General features: G+C 38.3%; 1 protein-coding gene across 1 annotated transcript in view; it reads right to left on the bottom strand.

Annotated features, from left to right (window-relative positions):
• Nucleotides 1–23,531, bottom strand: part of gna11b (guanine nucleotide binding protein (G protein), alpha 11b (Gq class)) — a 73,588-nt gene that overhangs the window by 13,382 nt on the left and 36,675 nt on the right. Inside the window, exons 5-6 of the mRNA XM_028816401.2 lie at nucleotides 13,623–13,752; nucleotides 13,366–13,519 (exon numbers count right to left, since the gene is read on the bottom strand). Coding sequence (XP_028672234.1) covers nucleotides 13,366–13,519; nucleotides 13,623–13,752 — 284 coding nt within the window. The remainder of the gene's footprint in view (nucleotides 1–13,365; nucleotides 13,520–13,622; nucleotides 13,753–23,531) is intronic.

Raw genomic sequence — 23,531 nt, 5'->3', positions numbered from 1 at the left:
AATGTTTAATTATTCTATCCATCTATCCTTCCAGTGTCGCGCCAGCCACAGCATGAAAACAGCACAAGGCAGGAACAAACCGTGAACGAAGCTCAAGCTCGCTAGCGCTGCGGCACTGTGTAGTTAAAGTTAAATCTGTATAATATAATCAACATATTTTGCTGCATTTCATCTTAAAAATGATATCGTCATCATACGTAAATACGCGCTTTATAAAGTGGCTCAGGTAGTGTAATAATATAACTATGGTAAGTACAATTACCTCACGGTAACTTGCAAGTACAAACAGTTCTACAAGGAGCACTTGAGCCGCCGTCGTGGATGTGTATCTAAGAAAGGGTAACCACACAGGAACAGTAGCACTGCTTTGACACTGGGTGCCGCCAGTCTGCAAAACCTAACGGAGAACTTGCGTACAACAGGGTATGAGGTACCATAGAAAAGTGCGTGGGTTTACGCCAAGTGTAGGTTTTATACATTGCGATTTGAATGAAGGAACGTTCTTACGCAACATTTCTGTGCGTAAGCACCGTTTATACATGAGGCCCATGGTCTTTTTGAACAGCAAAGGTTTTTTCCTGGCACACCTTATATGCAGAACAAATGCGTGCAGTCTCTATCTGGATATACACGTACAATTCTGGGGTTCTTAAAGACTTCTTTCAGTATCAAATGGTTAGCTCTCGGGTTGAATTTGCTGGGCTGGCCAGTCCTGGACAAATTAGCAGTCAATTTGAATCTGCACCACTTTTAGACTATTGTCTTTGCAATGGAATGATTAATTTAAAATATTCTGGTGATCTTTTTAAAATCCCTTGCCAGACTCGAAGGCGCCCACAACCTTCTTTCCTAGGGCCGTCAAGAGCACTTTTGATCTTGGCCTTCACTTAATCTGGAACCACTGATTCTAATTTTAAAGATTTGTAAAGACTTTAAATGCTTAAGTGGGTGTACTTACTTTTCCATGTAACAATCTAAATTAACAAAAAGGCAGAGAAGAATGAATACACCATGTCAATTTAATGTCATTTGTTCAGGTATACCACCTTTATCTGTAGGCACTGTTTGTATGAAGATCTAATGGTTGCCTGTTCAAATATGTTAACGTCACATAAAGAAACATTTAAGAATATCTGGCTCTTAATTAAAATGATTAATGTGATTTATATTATTTTTTTTTTTGCTCTAGTTAGGCACTAAGCGGTGGCTGGGGGGGTTGGGCTGATGTGCAGGGTACCAAGTGAAAAGCCCAGATAGATACTGGTGAACATGCAAACTCCACTCAGACAATTCTGCATGACCTGTGAGGCAACAGAGCTAACCACTGTACCATTCATGCATATTGAAAAGTAACAATATTCACAACATCATATTCAAATAAAACACAATATTCCAAACTGATTTTAAAAAGCACACCATGATTTGCATAGACAAGAGAACAGCGTGACATTCCTTTTATCAGTACTGTCCAACACAAAAATGTGGGGGTCACTCAGTCCATGATGTAGCTTGTATTGGACAAACCTATTTTACAGAGAAAAGTCACCTTTGATCACGCTATTCATTTTACATATGGGCTTAATTTCTAGAAAAGTACCGTAACATATTGATTGTGGTCTGCTACCTCATAAGTTAAGCAGACAGAAACTTGTATCTCAAATAATGGTTCACAGCATGCTGCAGCTCTCAGCCTAATGTACACTGAGCGGATGAAAGGCAGTTTGTTTTAAGTCATATTGGACTTCCACTCAGAAAATTGACAGCTTTGCAAATGATGATTCCTGGGATTGTTAAGAATGATAGCTTTTCTTACTGTTTTGAATTTTCATAGAGAATAAACAAACCTGCCTTTACCCACTTTACATGATTCTCTGATGCTTGCCTCAAGATTTTTTTTTTTTTTTTTTTTTTTTAATTCAACTAGGGGGCTCTGCCCCCTGCTTGCTTTGCTCACCCACCCCCGGGTTTGGTTTACCGGATATACAATTTAAAGAGATTGTTATTTTCATGGGAATTGTTACATATGCATTATTTTCACTTTTACTTTAAAAAGTTTGTAAAAACAATACTGTACTTGTCCTTTATTTACGGTCTGGTGGTAAGGCTGTCCTCCTTGCATTGCAAGCAATCTTTGCTTCAATTTGGAAGACGGATGTCATTCCAACTGACTGGAAAATGGGACTTGTCGTCCCTATCTGGAAATGGAAGGGTGATTGCCCAGATTGCAGCAGCTACAGGGGGATAACACTGCTCTTACTGCCAGGTAAGGTCTTTACTTGGGCCATCCTCAACAGGATCCATGATCACTTGCTTACCCATCAGCAATCTGGAGCAGTCTGGTTGTATGCTCAAGTAGTGTACTATCGACTGCATCCTGGCAATGAGGGTCATCATGGAGCACAAATATGAATATCAGCAGAGTTTCTGTTGATTTTTCGTAAAGCGTTCAACTCAGTTGATTGAGATGCCCTGTGGGATATCCTGAGTCTTTGCAGGTCCCCCCCCCCGCCGCCAGCCTAAGCTGTTGCATATTATGTCCGGTCTGCACACTTGTACTGCGAGTGCAGTGCAGTGTAGAGTGGAGTGGAGGCATAACCTCCATTTTTCCCTGTTGATTCTGGAGTTCATCAGGGGTGTATTTTTGCTCCTATTCAGTTCAGTGCTTGCATGGACTGGGTGTTGGGCCGGATCATAGAGTCCAGCAGCTGTTGGTGATAAAAGATTCACAAATTGCGACTTTGCCAAGGATGCTGTGATCTTTGCGGAGTCAATGGAGGCTCTGATCAGGGCTCTTGAGAAACTGAGCAAACCGAGTTTTCAGTGGGGGTATTGGGGGCCATGAGGTCACTGGAAAGGGGTGTGTGGCACTCCAGATATCTTTGGATGAAGGGCCAAGTCTTTTGAATCATGGTACTTCCTATTTTGCTTTATGGTAGTGAGACATGAACGCTATTCAGTGACCCAAGACGATGACTGGACTCCTTGGTACTGTGTCTCTTTGAAGAATTATTGGATACCGCTGGCTTGACTTTGTGTTGAATGAGCAGTTGCTCATTGAGTCCCGAATGAGGCACATTACCAGCATTGTGAGGCGGCATCAGTTATGGCACTACAGCCATGTGGTACAGTTACCCCCCCACCCCCCAAGGGTGATTTGGCTCGCAGTATCCTCATTGTTTAGGACCCAAGCAGCTGAACCAGGCCAAGGGGACACCCACGTAACTCCTGGTGGAGTCAGATAGATCGCCGTTTCCATATAGTGGGACTGGATTGTGTGTCTGCCTAGGGGGTTGCCAACCAAGATTCCAAGCAGTTTCGTCATGTGGTGGGTGTAGCAACATGTTGTACCAGTGAATGCTCCCCATAAAGTTCAGTATTTCCCTTACTGATATTTTATTTACTTCGTAAAGTGCTTCATTAAGTGTTTTCTCATTGAAATGCACATTATATATATATAATTTTTATATATATATATATATATATATATATATATAATAAATATATATATATATAATAAATATATATATATATAAAAATTATATATATATATATATATATATATATATATATATATATATATATATATATATATATATAGTCTTGCAGTCTGTCACGAGAGGATAAACAAAAGGTCACATGGTTCTGAAAACAAAGGATAGCACTTGAAAATGAGTCAAGCTGCCTATCAACAATTTCAAGTTGAACTAGAGCAGCACAGTTGATACCAGCCATATCAGTGTGGCACTTTCTCACTAATAAACGATTCATCAATGTGCATTAAAAGCTTGGTAAAATTGCAACAACAGTCACTCTGAAGTTAAGACAATTAGTGGACTCTCAAATCATACTCTCATAACCCATCATATGACTGGCTGTAAGCCAGTAAAACAGAGACTGAGTGATTGATCTAGAACAGAACAGAAGAGTGAAGAAAAGGAAGCTTGTTCTCAACACTGCAGGGGAAAAAGTGAACAGATGAAAACATATACCAGCCAGATTGATTTAATTAACTTTTTTTTTTTTTTGAACAATTCAAAAGACAGGGTAGTGCATCTTATTCTTGGTAGTCATTCCCCTGGCAAATTTCAAGTGTCATAGCAAAGGGTCTGAATTTTAATTTTGGGTTATTGAGTTTTGCTTGGTGTGGCAAAAAACTTAAATGATTTTGGCACATTTTTTTGCCCCAGTGTGATTGGCATGCAATTTGTACTATCCATCCATTAATTTATATTTCTTTTTTTTGTCATGTCTTCTGAGTAGATGTAAAAAGTACAAGTAAAAATTATATTGTATTGTGTAATTAACTGTCAGTCTTTTTGGCATTAAGCTTTTAAATAAGCAAAACCCCTAAACACACTAACACATCACATCTAAGGAACACACACAAGTTAGAATGTCACTGTACTCTTTACATATGGCAGTAATGACCCAATTAAGTGTTGCTCTGTGTGTAAATACTAAAATTGTCTCTTTTGCATCAACATAACCCACTACAGTGGTTCTGTGTATTAAAGACAAGACTGGGGGTGCAGTGAAACAAACACACACACAATCAAAGTTTCTGTATGTTCTTTTTTCACTGATTTAAAGACAAGAAGCATGGGCAATAAACTTCAATACATTTAAAACTCAGTAGGTAAAAACTGTTTATTGGATTTAAGGAAAATCCTTACATTTGACTTAAAAATACAGTATATACAGTACAATATGGATGTACAGTATATGCAACATTAAAAAAAGCTAAATAAATTGTTTGCACATTATTTTTCTATGAATGCATGCTGGACAGCTGACCAAGATGCCGCCAATTTGGTACATTATTCTAAATCATGATTTCTTTAAGCTTAGTCAGCCAGCCGGGTGTAAAATGACCAATAATATTTATAAAAAAATATCAGTTTCGTCACCTATGCAAAACAAATTTTTCAAAAATTTGTTAGCTTTATTAGAAATTAGTTGCTAATCTCCTTCTGTTACCTTGTGCATATCTTACTTAGATAACCTTCTAAAACTCCAGGGCACACTCAGACTGCAGCTCGTCTACACCACAAAAAACACACTACTCCTTTAGCGATAGCCATTTGACTATCTACTTTCAGAATGCCAAGCCCGTGCCTAGCGCCAGTCCAGGTAAGATTGAAAAGTTTAGAAAGTTAATGTGTGACTCAAATCTTGTGTAGGATCATGGAATGCATAGGAATTCTTTCTGGAACAGATGGGACCTGTTCTGTCATTAACAGGTTACATTTTAAAAGAACGGGCAACAGTGTAGTAAGGTGGCATACGAGCTAGTTGAGGATTTTTTAAATGTAGGAATGAGAGCGCAGGAAGTGTGTGACTGACCAGGTTTAGAACCTTACATAAAAAATGGACAGGCAGTAGTATACATACAAGCATACAAGACATAATTTGAAAAATTTTCGTACACTATTAAAAATCAAAAGTGAATTATAAAAATACGTTTAAAATTGCTTTCATTAAATGATGGGAATAAAAATAAATGAGGTGCAATTATGTAGTGCTCTCCATTATGTTTGGGACAAAGACATTTTTCTTTGATTTCCCCCTTTGCTTCACAGTTTAAAATTACAAATCAAACAACTTAGATTTGATCTAAATACATTTCGGTCACACCATATAGAAATTACAACACTGTTTATACATAGTTCCCCATTTCCTGGCACAATAATGTTTGGGACCATGTATAAAAACATTCATGAGTATGGCCAAGCCTTCAATCAGAACACAATGGCATATAAACGAGAAATTATAAAGCCAGTTTTTTGTGGGTGTGGGGTGTTTGGGTGCATTTGATAGAGAAACTGATGAATACTGCACTGTATAACCAAACCACTGTCATGTGACAGGTGAACTCAAGTTGCATAACACTGAAGCAGGGAGCAGTATCTACATGGCAAAAGGTCAGACCCTGAAGCACTGTTCACAATATAGCAACTGTCAATGTTCGTATCAGGGGAAATGAAGTCATTAAGCCTTGCGCTGCGATAGCCTACAATAACAAAATGGGCGGCAATCAATCATGAGTCGGGAACAGACATTCTACCCTCTCAAGTACAAGCAACAGAGTAATTATTGAAAAATGTTTCAACACTATTAGAATGTCGGGCTGTACATTGGTGACTGTTTCAAAACATATCATATGATGGACGTGCTCTAAATCAGAGGTTCTCAAAGTCGGTCCTGGGGGCCCACTGTGGCTTCAGGTTTTTGCTTCAACCAGATTCATACTCCGTGACAACTGATAACAGTGATCTCATTTAATTAGTTGGTATTCTCTTTTCTTATTCTACATTAAAGCACAGAGGCATGATTTTTACATTTATAAGACATTTAGAAATATTTCTGCTTTTGCTATAGATTTAAATGCTTAACTCGCTTTTGTTGCTTTCATTTTACCCTCTCTCTGTGTAGTTTGCTCCCTTCATTGGATCTTAATAATGACAATTAAAAACGAACAGAGCAACACAAACACTGAACTGTGAAAGACTGCAAATGTTTTAGCATCAGACCCACTAATTAGAAAACAATGGATTCATTAAACAATTTAGAATACCCAGAAAAATAGAATGAACATCAAGATGAAAATATTGTTAAGATTTATTTAAAAATAAATACACATTATGTACTTAGTTATAGTTATATGGGAATATTTTTAATTTATTTATTGTTTTTTATTCAAACTTAGTTTTCTAATTTCTATATTGTTCCCAAAACACAGAATCTGGGCAATAACAGTTCACTTAATTAGCTCAGGATTCCAATTAAAAATAGAAGCTGGTTTGAACAAAAACCTGCAGCTACAGAGTCCCCAGGGCTGATGTTAAGAACCCCTGCTCTAAATCTGCATTAGTATAGCAGTGGACATTAGACATACCTTTCTTACTGTATTTGTGTTGACGTTTTGGTATTTACATGTTTAACGCAACTTTTTTCCTTCTTGAAAGCAATTTAATGTTTTTGGTTTTTATTTTCTGGGGAGAACATAATGCAAAGGGGTTTACCTTATTACAGAAAACAATAACATTTGCAGCCTGCACATTTAGGCAGTCCATGTAATGAATTCAATGTTTTTATTTGGCGGTTGTTCTCTAGTAATTGAAGTAAAAGAAAATGGCTGGTATCATGTTTTGGAGGCTTCTCTAAACAGGAACCCTCTAAGTATTTAAAGTCCGCAGATACAACTATACATGTAAGGAATTTGAGAGTAATGGAAGGATTTATGGAAATCCCCGATCAAAGTAAGCAGAATCACATGCAAGTGTAAATGAAAGGGGTCCCCCCACCTCAAAATCTGTAAAGGCAAATGTATATTTTAATGTTTAAACTTTAAATGGTTCAGCATGAGCTATAACTTATACATCTTATAAGGTTTTGAGAATATTAAGCAGGGAATCAGAGACCATTCCTCTTTACAGACCCTCATCAAATTATCCAGCTTTATCCGTGAGGTTTAAGTCCGGGTACTGAGGCAGCCACGAATGAAGCTTGATTGTGTGTTCTTTCAACCATTTTTGTGTTTACTTGAATGTTTTGAATCATTGTTCTGCTGTAAAATTAGTTGAGCTAGTTTTAGCTTCTTGACAGAAGCAGACAGATTTAAATTTAAAATCTGGCATTTCAAGGACTCCATGATGCTATGTACCTTTAACAAGGTTCCCAGGGCCTTTGGAAGAAAACCCCCATTATCATGGAATGTCCACCAAACTTGACAGTGGGTTTGGGGAGGAATATCAGGTTCTTCTTTCCAAAATTCTCAATTTTCATTTAGTCTGACCATAAGACAGTTCCAATCAAAGCTCTAGTGGCATTTAGAAAACTCTAGGCAATTATGTTTGTAATTTAATGACAGGAACGGCTTTTTTCTGACATGTCTTCCAAAAAATCTGTTGGCACAGAGGGGGGTGTCTGAGGGTAGTTTTGGAGACTTGGTGACCTCAAGATACTACTTCTTTCATTTTTTTTTTTTTTTTTTAAGTTGGTTAACAGTTCTAGTCAATCTGAATTTTTTAAATTACCTGAACTATAAATACTGGCTTTTGTAGGGGAGTACCTATTTTTTTAGCCACACCCAGGCTTATGAAAAGCAACATACTTTTCTCTCATTTGAATTGTGTGTTCTCTTATCTCTTCCATGTTGATGAATGAATGAGGGAACTTCATCTCTGTCACTTCATTTGCATACTATAGTGTGACAGGAAAAAATTCAGTCCTTAATTGGAAGTAATTTACCAAAAGGTGACTTTTTTTAGAACCCTTTTTTTACTCCTCTCCACCAGGAGTGGTGATAAGTGTGGATGGGACACAAGATTTTTAAAAAGGACGGGTTTAGAGGGTGATATTGTAGTCAGGGGACTGGGTTTGTTTAATTACCCAGATGTTAACTGTACTAACCTAATCCACTAGCAGGGCACAAGAACAGGAGCTTTTACTGTGTAAAACAGTTATGTATTACAAGCAGATTAAAGCAGCAACAAACGGGGAGAGCAGTCTAGATTTAGTATTCTACAATATTCCAGATACAATTCATGAGATAGCTGTGGTTAAACTATTAGGATCTTGTGGCCATAATATAATACATTTTACAATGTTTTTGAATGCACACACTTGTAAAACATTTAAATTTTACGATGGTGTATTTTGAACAGATGAAAAGCATATCCCAATTTATCTACAGTATCTTAGGCTATGCTACAAGTGTGGAGACAACTGAAAGTGTTTTACATGTTATGCGCAGCATGTTTATCTCAGAATTTAGAAGCAGTAAGAAACTGGTGTAGTCATTAAGGCTGTGGACTTCAAAACTTAAGGCTGTTGGTTCAAATCCCGCTATTGACACTGTGACCATGAGCAAGTTACTTGACCTGCCTGTGCTCCAATTGGAAACTAAAAGAAATGTAACCAATTGTATCATAAATGTTGTAAGTCACCTTGTAAATTCAAGAACTATGTGATGGATAAATGAGGAGCTAAAAAAGAAGTTACCCATATTACTAACCGAGAATGGTAAACCGGATGGCATGGACGCAGGTTTACTAACTAAACCGGATGGCATGGACGCAGGTACACGGCGATGGGACCATGAGATGTACTGTGCAGGTGCGTACAGCGCACATCTCATAAACCGCAATCTAAGTCGTATCCACCGCGAACGAAGGACTCACGGCCCAAAAACGACACAGCTCAACTGACGTGAATGAGAAATGAAGCAACAAGGCGCCCATAGCTAACGACTACCGACACAGCCACGCCAAAAAGAGGATTCTGTGCTGCAGCCCGGATTCAAACGGAAGAGGCTACAGCGGCCCCACAGGTCCACAAAGTTAGTACGAAAGGCGCAGGCATCACCGCCATATTGTGAGTGGCACTACTATGGAGGGCGCAGGCGTCACCGCCATATTGTGTGTGGCACTACTGCGGAGTGAAGTTAGGAATAATGTGCTGCTTGGGATAGAACAAACCGCTGAACGCTTTACACCGAATTCAAACACAATATAGCTCAACGATACAAACACGAGCCCACCTGGATAAGATCAATGAACGCAGACGCCTACACCGCGCGTCTGAAACTGCGGAAGCAAAGCAGGCACAGGTTCAAAACGAACGCGCTCGACTGACAGATATACAAATGCGAGCCCGCCTGGATAAAATCAATGAACGCAGGCGCCTACAACGTGCGTATGAAATGCCGGAAGCAAAGCGGGCACGGCTCCAAGACAAATGAGCTCATCATATAAGAGCTCACCCATCAAAAAACACTCAGTCATGTAGTACACACAGATCATGTGCTCTCAGCACATATAAAGCGTATAAGGACAATACAGAGAATAGAGACCCAAAGGCGTTGTAGAGAAAAAAGGCGGATAAGATATTATGAAAGCAGTGGAATTCGAAAGGCTCCAACAAACGATGGCGTGATACACATGCAGAGAAAGGTACAGAATATGAAAGCAGTAAAATCCAAAAGTATTGTGGCGTCCCAGCCAGGTTGAGGACTTTTTGGTTTTAAGCGACTGTTAGGTCCGATTGAGGGAGGGCGGAGTTCAGCACGGAAGACTGATAGCGGGGTGTTGATTGATGCGGTAAGGGGGGGGCAGTGTTGGATAGGGTGCTAGAAAGTTGTGTTTGGGGTTAGGAAGTCTGCGATTGTTCAAGTAAAACTTGTGACATTTTATCATGTCAGTTGCTACAGTATCAAAGAAAAGATAGAAAAGATTGCATTACCGCAAACAAAAGGTGATTAATCATCAGAGCCAGGAGTAATTGAAAAAAAAATAGCAGGACAAATCGAGGTCAGAAATAAAAGGCAAAGAGTAAACAACAAAGTCTTTTCACATTTGCATTATTCAATGCACAAAACATGCATTTACACAATAATGGACCATACGCTATGAGAATCTGTGGTCCCGGAACAGTTAAAGCAACAACAAGTTAAATTTCAAACAATACACAATTCGGTCAGGTGTATATTGATGATCACGGAGAAGGGATGCAAAAGTTAACAGGCAAAAAAGAAAGGTAATGTATATATTCCGCAAATAACATTACACACCAAAGGAGATCGTGACATGCCATTCATATTAAAATGTTTACAGTTTACCGTCAGAATAGCATTTGCTGTGACAATCGATAAATCACTGGGACAAACATTACAAAAGGTCAGATTATTTATTAGAGAAACAGAAACAATATTCACTTACGGGCATTGTCACAATGTGTCTCCAAAAAAAATTGTTTTTAATGAAGCTTTAAAGTAAAAGTGCAAATGATGAAATTGAAACAATTCCAAAGAAAAAAAAAAAAAAATGTATTTCAGGATACCCAACGCCGGGGGTAGGTGAGCAAAGCGAGCAGGGGGCAGAGCCCCCTTGTACGTGATAAAACAGCTGTATAAAAAGGTATATAACTCCATTGCTAACAGTAAGGCATAGGACAGCAATGATTAAAAAGGATATTTACAAACATAGAAGGCACTGGTGAGAAATGTTGCAGAAAAGGCAAAGGATGAGGCAAAGATTCTTTCAATATATTAGTAGTAGATCAAACCATTAAGGTGGAGTTGAGGAGTATTAGGAACAGTAAATGTGTGCTAGAACATACAGGTAGTGAAATAGCAAATGCTTTGAACTTGCATTTTACTTAAGTTTATGCATAATGTGAATTTGATTACCTTTCAAAGCAAAGGGGACTACATGAGAGGTGCTTGAATATTTACAAAATGAAGAGAAAGTAGTACTGTTTGGATTAAATAGGCTGAAACTGAACAAGTCAATGAGACCAAGATAACTTTTATACTCAAGTGATTAAGCAAAATAGCAAGTAGAGATCTAATCCCTTGGCACACATTTTTGAAAATTTGGAGGAAAATTGGGGAAACTCCTAAAAATTAGAGGCCTGCAAATAATATTCCATTGTATAAAAAGAGTGATGAGCCTTATTCAAGTAACTATAGGCAAGTAAACTTAATATGCTTCATGGCTAAATTATTGGAAGGAATTATTAATGAAAAGGTTGAACAGCGCATAAATAGATAAAGTGCTATTTATCTACTTCTCTATTAGTAAAAAGTCAGCACTTGTTTGTATAAGGAGGTTGTGTTTCATTAATATGTTGGAATTCTATCAGGACACAACAAAAGCCTACAATAAGAGAGATGCATTTTTTTTATTTTTTTATTATTATTATTTTTTTTAATAAAGTACCTGAATAAGGCCCGGATGTCCCCCACAACCCTGTGCGGATTCTACAGGTGTACTGTGGAATTCCTCCTGACAGGATGCACCACATCCTGGTACAGCAACTGCTCAATTCAGGACTGCAGAGCTCTGTAGCGTGTGGTGATTACAGCACAGCAGATCACAGGCACACAGCTCCCTGTGATCCATGACATCCACACTACATGCTGTCTCAGGAAAGTGAACCATATCAGGCGGGACCCCAGCCACCCAGCACTGTCACTTTTCACCCTCCTCCCATCTGGGAAGCGACTTAAGTCCACTCAGATATGCACCTCCAGGTTTAGGAACAGTTTCTACCCAACTGCAATCAGACTCATGAACAATCAGTAACCTTGTGTCATCTCCACCGCTACTTGCACATATACTTCTGCCACTGTCTCCATTTATTCGTAGGATTCTGTTTTTTTTATTTATTGTGTTTTTTTTTTTTTTTTGTCTATGTTCACTGTCTGCGAGGGCACATTCATGCAAGCACGCATTTCATTGTACATGGTACTTGTGCACATGACAATAATGAAATTGAATTGAATTTAAAGGTTATTGATCAAACTAAAAAGTAGTCTGAATTCAAGGCAAGGCATTTAGGTGGGTACAAAAGTGCCTCAAACACAGGAAGCAAAGGATTATGGGGGGGGGGGGGGGGGGGGACATTTTCTGGATTAGGCAGGGTTCCTCACGGATCTGTCTTTTGAATATAACACACACACACACACACACAGGATTCAGACCCTTGGACATATCAAGGATGTGCCTGACCACAATTTAATGTACGAACACTCCTATAAACATGTTTTCACTTTGTCATTATGGTTTAGTCAGTATAGATTGATGGGTAAAAATGGCACATTTATCAATTTAAAATTAAATCTGCAACCTATCCATAATATGTGGAGTTCAAGTCAAGGGAGGTTAAGGTTAGAAAGTTTTTCTTCATACAAAAAGACAAAACACACTGAATAAATTACAAAGAAGTGTGGTGAAGAGTAGTGGAGTATTGCCACTAAACATTTGACTTCTGTATCAATACTATCTTTCAGACCTTAGTACTGGTATCAAAGCAGTTCAAAAGCAAATAATGGATAACTCCAAAACCCTGTTAGACTCACTCACAGTCCCCTCAGTCTGCCCGATCTTAATCATAGTAGCAAAGCCAGTTTTTTTTTCTATAGTCTGCCAGAATGGAGAGTAAAAGCAAGCAGTGTAATCTTAAATGAGAGTTAAGATCTTAATGACTTATGCCCCATAAGATTTACTTTATGGATGACGCAATCAGCGAAGACAAGTTTATAACTGACTCATAAAAAGGTATCTTACAAGTATATTGGATCTGGGGCAGTTTTTTTTGTTTAGGATTACTGGGGTGGTAGGAGGTCAATGGGATTCTTGGCTCCTCCAGAAAAATTTAAATAAAACCGACTTGCAACTATAGAGAATTGTGAAATATCAGTTCATTGAAATCTATTGTAGTCTTCTGTGAACTTCGGGGATTGGTGAAACTACACACAAAAGAATTCAAGGACACGAGTACATGATCCCTTTTTGCCTACTGACAGAAAACCAGATAAGCAAATTTACAAAGCAGTACACATACAAACAAATTAATCCTTACCATCAAACTCTGGGAAGTAGTCCACTAAATGAGAGTACATTATCTTCTCTTCTAGGAGGTCTTTCTTATTCAAGAAAAGGATAACAGAGGAATTCTGAAACCAGGGATATGTGATGATCGTTCTGAATAATGCTTTGCTCTCTTCCATACGGTTCTGATAAAGATGGATAGAAAAAATATAGTGGGCAATTAAATACCAAAAAACTAACTTTAAAAAGTGTTAAAGAGTTAAATTCAGAAATTACATTTGACCCTACCTCATTGTCAGACTCTACTAGAACTTGGTCGTACTCACTAAGAGCTACAAGAAACATGATGGATGTTACATTTTCAAAACAGTGAATCCACTTCCTGCGTTCTGATCTTTGTCCACCAACATCAACCATTCTATAGAAATTAAGAGATGATGGTTACTGTTTGCATAATGTTAAGGAATTACTAAAAAGTAAATAAATACATAAGCACTTATTTTAGCATTGCACAGCAGAAAAACAGGAAAGAACACAGTCAATAGAATTACCAATCATTTACATTATATACACACACAAGTTATTTAGCAACAACAAATTAGAACACTGACATACAAGGTCCAAGTGACCTCTGGCAAAAGATAGGACTGTCTAAATCATCTGGTATTCTTGATGTCATCTGCACTGAACAGATGCCTATGATGTGAATGAGCCGAACATAAAAAAAATAACTAAATATCACTTCTTCCATCTTTGTGACAGCACCTGTGGCCATGCATACTGAATAAAGTAAACAATGAAAGCAGTAAATTAAATAATCTAAATTATGAGAAGCCTTGATCATGTGAACAACCTGCCTTTGCAAATGAGTTTAAAGGCTTTAGCAGATTGTTTAGACAGAGGCAGGGTACTGCAGTCAGGTGAGGGAACCACCAAGGGCCAAATGAATTCTGTGCACCTTGGCGCCTAGGTGTGACACTTTTTCCTAAATCTCTCCCAAGTTGCGAGTTTCTAATCCCCTTCTTGTACTGGATTAAATATTATGATTTTTTTGGATGGCAGTTTGTTTCCCATTGTCAGAGATAGCTAAAACAGTATACTGCTTTGATTAATAGGACCCTTAAAAAGCAGTCCAAAATAACACTCCTTAAGAGCAGCCTGGTTTGCTGTGATGAACTGACCCACTTAAAGGCAAGACGCAACCTAATTTGAAACTGTTTCCTATTACTGTATATTAACTGTTTATAAGGCTATTATTTTTTGTTCTTGTAATTTAATAATCAGTTCTTTAAAGTGCCTTTTATGGCAACCATTACATCATCATGTTGTGCAAAGGGAGGGAAATATGGCAACACCCTACCAAAACACCACACACACACACACCCCTGCAGCTCTCTACCTAGCACATTTCACATTAGCAGACCAGAGGATGGAAAGGACGCACGTTTAGACAAAAATAATTCTTTTAAGTTGAGCAGGTTTCAAAATGAAGCAGTGCAGGTACATAATTGATGTTGACTTAAAAATACAATATTAAAAACTTTGACCTGTACTCAATGTGCTATATAATCTTATTAATGTTTTCTAAATGCTGCCTGGTTGGGCAGCAGTAAAAATCACTTTTATGAGGTGTACATTCTAGCTCCAAACCACACATTATGGAACATGCATGCATACACAAAATGTTAAACCCCTTACAGCTCATTGAAGATGTGCTGTATGTCTCCAGAAAAGAGATTAAATGAAAAGCTGTTTAGCTGCATGCCTTTGATATGTCATCCAGTAAAACAGAGCAAATGTGTATTTAAAAAAAAAAATATATATCAAGCATCGCTTATTCATTAGTTGGCACTCCTAGAAAAGATCATAATTAACTGGATTGGAATGATTTTTCAAACTAGCAGTTTAATTTGTATCACATGTCTCCAGTCATGCAATCAGTATATCATTTAGCCTATTTAAAACGGAGAAACGTAATCACTCTGCTGTTCGGTGTGATTGTGTGTCCCACACTGAACATGGACTGGAGAAAGCAAGGGAGGGGGGGGGGGGGGTTGGGGGGAGAGAGAGAGAGAGAGAGATCTGAGAAGATCAGAAAGAAAATTATAGACAAGCATGTTAATGCTAGAAGGCCATCTCCATACAGCTTCATGCTCCTGTGACAACAGTTGCAAATATTAAGTTTAAGGTCCATGGGACTGTAGCTAACCGCAGCTGAAAGAGGTAAAATTGGCCCCAGAATGGGCAGAAAGATAGTGAGAATGGAAAACAAAAAGCCAAGGACAACAAGCTGAACTCCAAGATCAAGGTCCATCATGGTCTGATCAAAACAACCACCACTCTGAGTGACAGTGGGCTCTAAGGAAGACGACCACTGTTGAAAAGAAAACACAAAAAGTCAGAGTGGAATTTTCTAAAATGCATACGGTGAGGAAACAAGTGCTTCTGAGAGACCATCCTTTGGATAGCAGAGACAAAACTCAAGCTTTTTGGCAAGTCACATCAGCTTTATGCCTACAGATGAAAAAAAAATTCAAATAGTGTCATGTTCATAAAGATGGGCAAAATGAAGTATTAATTACATTCCATGTTGTAAACAGTTCTCATGTTCAAAATATGTCCTTTGATATTTGTTCTTCCTGAGCCACCTAACAGTGGGCATTCCCAACACAAGTGGTTTGTTTGCTACAAACACATGCAGCAAAGTTCATCCTTCTTGTTTAAGCCTTTGGTAGCATAGCCTGCAAGTTTATACATGTAAAAGTTTTACCACTCAGTATTGTTACTTATATAGTTTAAAAGCTGTTGCCAAACTATATTTTTATTTGTATGCTTGACACTAGGTTTCTTTAATTTGTATTTTCACACCAGCTCTTTGTTAGTAAACTGGGAATTTGAACACCTTGTGTCAAGCTGGTCTCCAAGTCGGTGTATTGATAATGACAGGAGTTTAGCTGCATGAATACCCATTACATCCTCATAGTGAGATCAGAACACCATGCCTACTGTGAAACATTGAAAGAGGCTCAGTTAGGCTTTGGGGCTGCCTTGCCAAGTCTGGCATGAGGTGCCTTAAGTCTGTGCAAGGAACAATGAGATAAAGACTGTCAAAACTGAAACATATTTCCCAGTGTCAGAAAGCTCCGTCTGTGGTCATGGCTCCTCCAACAGTATAAATGACCAAAAACACATAGATAAAGCACCCAAGAATGGCTAAGAACAAAACATTTGAACTATTCTGAAGTGGCCTTCTATGGGCCTTGATTTGAGTCCTATCGAGCATCTATGGAAGGAACTGAAACAGGCAGTATGGAGAAGGCCCCCTTTCAAACCTGACACAGCAGGAGCAGTTTGCTCAGGACAAGTGGGCCAAATGACCTGTGTTCAGAAATCACTTGTTTGCCTCTACATTTGTGCAACAAAATATTAGGTTAAGAGTCCCATCATTTTTGTCCATACCATTTGCATTTGTGTTATTTCAAATATTCGGTTGAATCAAAACTCTAAAAGTCAGTCTGATTTTTGTTAAACACAGAATAAACGATAATGGGTGCAAATAACTTTTGGAAGTTTCAAGTTATTTGTTGGGGGGGGGGGGTTCCTTTTTGTGGACATGTATCAAAACATTTGTCTATATTTACTGTATGGTGTGTGTTCATTATATACATAATACACGTTTGTGCGTGCACACATATCTGATTTAACGCACATATAAGTTTAACTGGGCACACATTTATATCGGACTCCATGCCATGTAAACTTCAAGGCTAATACTAAAAGTGCCAGAGAACTGGCTGAATCATGGCTATCCAATGAAATTACTATTGACAGACATTGGACATGAACACAGAATATGCAGGCATGAAAAGAACATGCACCTAATAAATAAAACTAATTACCAACACCCTCCAAATCCTGCGTCAGTTTATACTCGTATATTTTACATGCAAAGAAATGCCAAGGTCTGTCCATCTGTCATGTGATTACTCACGAACTACTTGGGCTAGAACCTTGATATTGGTCTTGATTGAAAGGTTATGACCCGATATGTGCTTAGAATTCAACAAATTGAAGGTAGCAGCAGTCATGGCAAAATGACCTGTGTTCATGGGTTTCTTACAGGAAAGTGATGGGCAAGCAAAGTAACATGGCAGAAACAAAAAAGGCCAGTGACATCTGCCAATCATCAAGCAAATCAAATACTGCTGATATGGCAGAGAACACCATAATAGGAACAACAGCATCGCCATTTGCTGAGCATTAACTGTGGGATACACAATACAAGACTGAGAAAGATCAGAGAAATGCATGCGAAGGAGAATCTGCGTTTTAACTACTGGGCCTAGAACACTGATCTTGATCGAAAACTTATGACTTCATACATTCTGGAAAATTTTATTAAAAAAAAAAAAAAATACAGGTGGTAATAACCTTGGCAAACTGACTTGCACTCATGTGTTTATTATGCCAAAAGTGATCAGCAAATGAAGTGACATGGAAGAAAGAAAAAAAAAAAAAAAAAAACTACAAGTAACATTTGCAGAGCATCGAGCGAATGACAAAAGCTGCTTACATACACCAAACACCATAATAGGAAGAAAAACAGTGGTGCAGTCAGCTAAACATCAAGAACATAACACGGGGCGAGTAAGTGACTGAGAAAGAATAGGCAGACAAGACGCTGAGACACACACACACAGATTTCATGGCACGGAAAAGAACTGAAAAACCCAAAATTTGAAAACTTACCACCATTTTGGGATTTTTCGGTTACCAGAAGTATATCATTGATAAGAAAAGCAATGGTTTGATATTTAACTAACCAAAAAAAAAAAAACTGGACTGAGTCAGGACAGTGAATTTTATAACATGGTGGGGGGGGGGGGGGGGGGGGGGGAGTGCCTAAAACCAGTTTGGAAAGTCTGCATGACTCTCTCAATCAACCCCCACAGAAAAGCCAAACTACCTAGACAGCAAGCATCAGCTTATCAAATGGTTTTGGGGTAGGTGTGAAAGGTATTAGGTGACCCCACTGGTCTGAAGTATGGCTGTTTGCGATACAGAGTGGCTTCTGATTCAAACCCAATGTCCTATTGGCTGTAGAATTTAAATAGAGAATATATACATTTTCTTGCTTTACCCCTCCCTCACATCATCATCATGATAAAAGAGCATCTCATGCACCATGGGCTGAAAAGAAAAACACTGAGAAACACAGCTCAGCAGCCATATTGAGACAGGCTTCACTCTTGCTGGTACCCGTCTGTCATAAATCACTCCCGATACTCTTCTCCACCCATTCCACTCTGCCTGCACTCTTGGTCTCTCTTCTACACTTCCCACTGCTCTCTACTATCAATGCCAGGTATTTAAAAACTCCTCCACCTTTGCCAGCTCTATTCCCTGTATCCTCATCATTCTTCTGACCTTCTTCTCATTCACACACATATTCTGTCTCGTTCCTACCAACCTTCACTCCTCACCTCTCTACAGCATATCTCCACCTCTCCAGGGTCTTCTCAACCTGCTCCGTACTCTCGATACAGATCACAATGCCATCCAGAAACAACAATCCCAGGGACGCTCATCTAATCTTGTCTGTCAACCTGCCCATCACCATTGCAAATAAAGGGCTCAGAGCTGATTTCAGATATAATTCCACCTCTACCTTGAATGCATTTTTCACTCCTTCCGCAGACCTCATCAACGTCACACTTCCCTTGTACATATCCTCTACCACTGTTAAATACTTCTCTGCCACTCCCTACCTCCTCATACAATACCACAATTCCTCTAGGCACTCTGTCATATGCTTTCTCGAAGTCCACAAAGACACAATGCAGTTCCTTCTGTACTTCTCCAACACCTTCAGAGCAAACCAAGGTTATTTATAGTTAAAGAAAACTAAAATCAAAACTGAAACTATTATTAAAAAAACATTTTCGTTAACTGAAATAAAATTAACGAAAACTATTAAAGTAGCAGGAAAGACTAACTGAAATAAAATAATAATTTACTAAAATAATTTTAGTTTTTGTTTTTGAATGTTCTTGCCGTTAGTTGTTAACCCTTATAACTTGACTCTAAACCTGAAAGTCATCCCTCACAAGCCACCCACACATATTCATCCATTGAACGGTGGCTAGTGATGGTGGGCGGGTGTTCACACAGCATTTGCAGTGACAGAGAGCTGAATATGCGTGTAAAGCGTGAGGAATAGAAAGCGACTTATGTGCCACCTTTCTTTGCACTTTTATAACAAGATGTAATTCAAATGCCTGAAATCGAAATGTGCTGGTCAACAAAAGCTTTACCACATGGACAGAAAAATCACGAGTGAGTAATGTTTCAGTTTATTTCTCAGGTACCTGCTTTATGTTGACAGAAATTCACCTGCCACTTCGCACACGAAGTATAAAAGTACTCATGAAAGAAATTCAACCTCGAGATTTTGATGAATCTTAACGTTTAAGACCTCCCAGAGTCCGAAAATATGTTTTGTTTTTTTGGGATTATGTGTGTGTATTTTAAATTATATATATCTCACGCACACTGTATAAACAAACATGATAACTCAAAAATGCAAGCAGATAGATGGGTGAAACTTAGCATGTGTTTGTCAATCAGGCATTTCCCAACCCGCTATATCCTAACACAGGGTTAAGGGGGTCTGCTGGAGCCAATCCCAGCCAGCACAGGGTGCAAGGCAGGAACAAATACCTGGCAGGGCACCAGCCCACCGCAGGGCACACACACATACCTCCCAAGCAGAATCACCTAACCTGCATGTTTTTGGACTGTGGGAGGAAACCCACGCAGATACGGGGTAGAACATGCAAACACCACGGGAGGTCCCGGGAAGCGAACTCAGGTCTCCTGTGTCACTGTGCTGCCCAGCATGTGTTTGTTACACCTAAATTGAAGATCTGTATTAACTTTTGAGCCAAATCCATCAACCGGAAGTGGTACTTTACCTGAACACATACTCTATTTTCTTTTATTCATGCAGCTGCAGAGTCCGATTTATTCAATGTTACTTTTATAATAATTGTTCAATATTATTAATTTGATGGTTCTTTAATGTGAATAATATAATCATTGTCTTGTGGTTTACTCCTCAAATATCCATCCCCATATCCGAGTACATGGGAAAGTCTAGGGGAGACCACTCCCGATTTTTTAAAACGGCACTGATCATCATACAAGATCAGCATATTGTTGCTGACCAATCACTTTTGCTTTAAAAACGTTGTTTAACAACAAAGTGATACAAACCTTATAAAATTCCTGAGTTGGCAATGTCTCTACTGAACTACAGGTAGGTAGGCAAAGAGATGAAAAGCTAAACATACTAATGTGTTTTTGTACTTATGCTATAATTATTAATTTCTCTTTTTTAGTTAATATTCACAGCTGAAAATACCTGACATTGTGAAAATAATCCAGTAACAAAACTATGTTTTTAATATCTGTCCCCATTTTTTCATTTCTTCTCTCTCAAAATAGATAGTTCAAATATCATTCTGTTTGTTCTTAACATCAGCCATTTCAAACATATTGTATACCAGGGATTTTTCCTGCCTTGCATCCAAACCTGCTTGGGTAGGCTCCAGGTTTCCTCCTGGATCCTGCCCCGTTAAACAGGTTTAGATAATGTCGTATATACTGTTCTTGATTTCAGATGCTGTCTCTGTTGTTTTGTGCCTGTCCATACTCTTATTACCTGCTCTTGCTCTGCTCATTAAGGGTTTACTGTTCTTATGGTGGGCTATTCAAGTCTCACTGCCCCTAACCTTCACACTACATGCTTGTTTTTTATTGTTTCCCCTCAATACAGCTAGGTGGGGTCTGCACACTGATTCCAGCAGAAGAGCCAGGTTCCTCCTTAGCCCCCTGGGATTTTCATGGTCACACCTGTCAGAACACAGTAGAATCCATCCATCCATTTTCCAACCCGTTGAATCCGAACACAGGGTCACGGGGGGTCTGCTGGAGCCAATCCCAGCCAACACAGAGCACAAGGCAGTAACCAATCCTGGGCAGGGTGCCAACCCACCACAGGACACACACACACCAATTTAGAATCGCCAATCCACCTAACCTGCATGTGGGAGGAAACCCACGCAGACACGGGGAGAACATGCAAACTCCACGCAGGGAGGACCTGTGCCGTCCACAGTAGAATCTATTTTCTATATATATATTTTCTATATTATATATCTATCTTTTCAGGCCTGCAGGTGGCAAAATTCTGTCTATAAATTGTTTGTGCCTGAGATGAAATCAAAGATCAATATGGCTGGTAGAAAATAAAGCCCAGTATTTGAGATGAACGGATTTTATAGTCTTTTTCATAGGTCAGCCTATACCTATGATACCATGGAATGCTCAGAAGGTAATGACTGGGTAGTCCGTTGACCCAAGTCTTCAGAACTCTGACTTTGTCTATTATAACCTACTGAAGATTACAAAGGTTTATTTTCTCCTGGAATTGCATCAATTGGAGTTTGTTAAACACTCCTCCATTGTCAGCTGTCCACGTCTTAACCTTAAATGTTCTTAAATTATGACAATACAGTTGGCCCTTGTGATTTGCGGGTTTACTATTTGAGGATCTGCCTATTCGAAAGTTTGTCATTTATAATGGAAATAATTTTATTAGTAGTAAACAAGAAAGAGGTCATTCCCACAGTGTTATGAATGTGAATTAAAGACAGTACTATTTTTTTTGTAAAAAATGTATCTATTTGTATGGAATGATGACAATAAAAATCAATAAAAATTAAAAAAATAAATAAATAAAAATAAAGACAGTACTCTGAATGAGGGATAGATGTGGACCTTTAAGTCAAATGACAGCATTGTGGAAATGACAACTTTCCTGTTTACTAGTAACGCTACCTTTCCAGGAAACAACAATGCTTTCATAAAACAAATGCACACATTTAGCATGTTGTGTGAATACAAATGGGTATCGGACACGTGGAATTTATAACAAAATAAAAAAAATAATGCTAATAAAAAGATTCCTGCAGTTACAACAGGCACACAGCAGTTAAAATATGGCATGGGTGGGGTCATCATTCAGCTTTTCTCATGTCTTAAAACTGTCATTGGTACAGCATCTATGGTCAAGCATTTATATCTGGAAATCCAATATCAGTGCTCATCTGACAAGAGTCAGCATGAGATAATTGTGCCCAAAGTACAGAAGGCTGAAGATGAATGCAGTAATGAAAACTGGACATGCCATTTTTGCCTATGCTAGGAAAATGGTTTCCATTATTCAAAAAAAGATTGTGAATTTTTAAATGTTCCAGAAAAATTATAAAACACCATTTCCAAACTCTAAATTTGAAGGTTTTTCCAATAATTTAAATAGGAGGGCCACATATGCAAAAACCCATCTCTGCAATGAGCTTAAAATATGAGCACATCAGAAGCTGTTGAAAACCGGAAACGATGCCTGGAAGGATATTTGAAGGTTTGAGTTTCCCCTTCGCGCGCCCGCCCCCCCCCCAAAAAAAGGGGGAAATCTTATTCAGCAAGATGGACATAAACAGATTTTTCAGACAGAAATCAATATGGCTCTAGTGATCAATCTGATTTCTTTATGCTACAAACACACTAATAGCACATCCGAATCAATCAATCACAGCAACATTTATATCTATAGCACTTTTTTTTTTTTTTTTTTTTTTTAAAACACAAAATAAGTAGCTCAAAACGCTATATAAAAGGCATTAAAGAAAAAAATTGCAAGTAAAAAGAAAATTAATCAAGTTCAGGAATGCCTAGAACATATAATTCTGTCAAGTACTCTGATTTCTGTGACAACAGGTACTTCTAAGGAAAAGGGAAATTTGAAGATCTGAACTGTGTATAGGGAAGATCATTGCTTAATGAAGAGATATCCTAAAGATGTTCTTTCAGTATTTTAATAGTAAGAAAACAGCATTAAACTTCTTTACAAAGAAATGGAATACAGAAAGGAAAACAAAAACCAACCTGAATTCATATACTCCTGATGTTTTAACCAATGTAAAGGCAATACCAAAACAAAACGTTAGAGTAGTATTAACCAGTTTAAATGAGTAACTAGGATTAAAAAGACAAGTGTATCAAAATAATTCAATCAAATAAAAGCTAGAACATGAGGTCTCAATTTATTATTTATCCATGAGAAACTGCCCGATA

This window comes from Erpetoichthys calabaricus, chromosome 12 (genome assembly GCF_900747795.2).
Source record: "Erpetoichthys calabaricus chromosome 12, fErpCal1.3, whole genome shotgun sequence".
Classification (NCBI taxonomy): domain Eukaryota; kingdom Metazoa; phylum Chordata; class Cladistia; order Polypteriformes; family Polypteridae; genus Erpetoichthys; species Erpetoichthys calabaricus.
The sequence above is the reverse complement of the archived record's forward strand: the minus strand, read 5'-3'. Positions and strand labels throughout refer to the sequence as shown.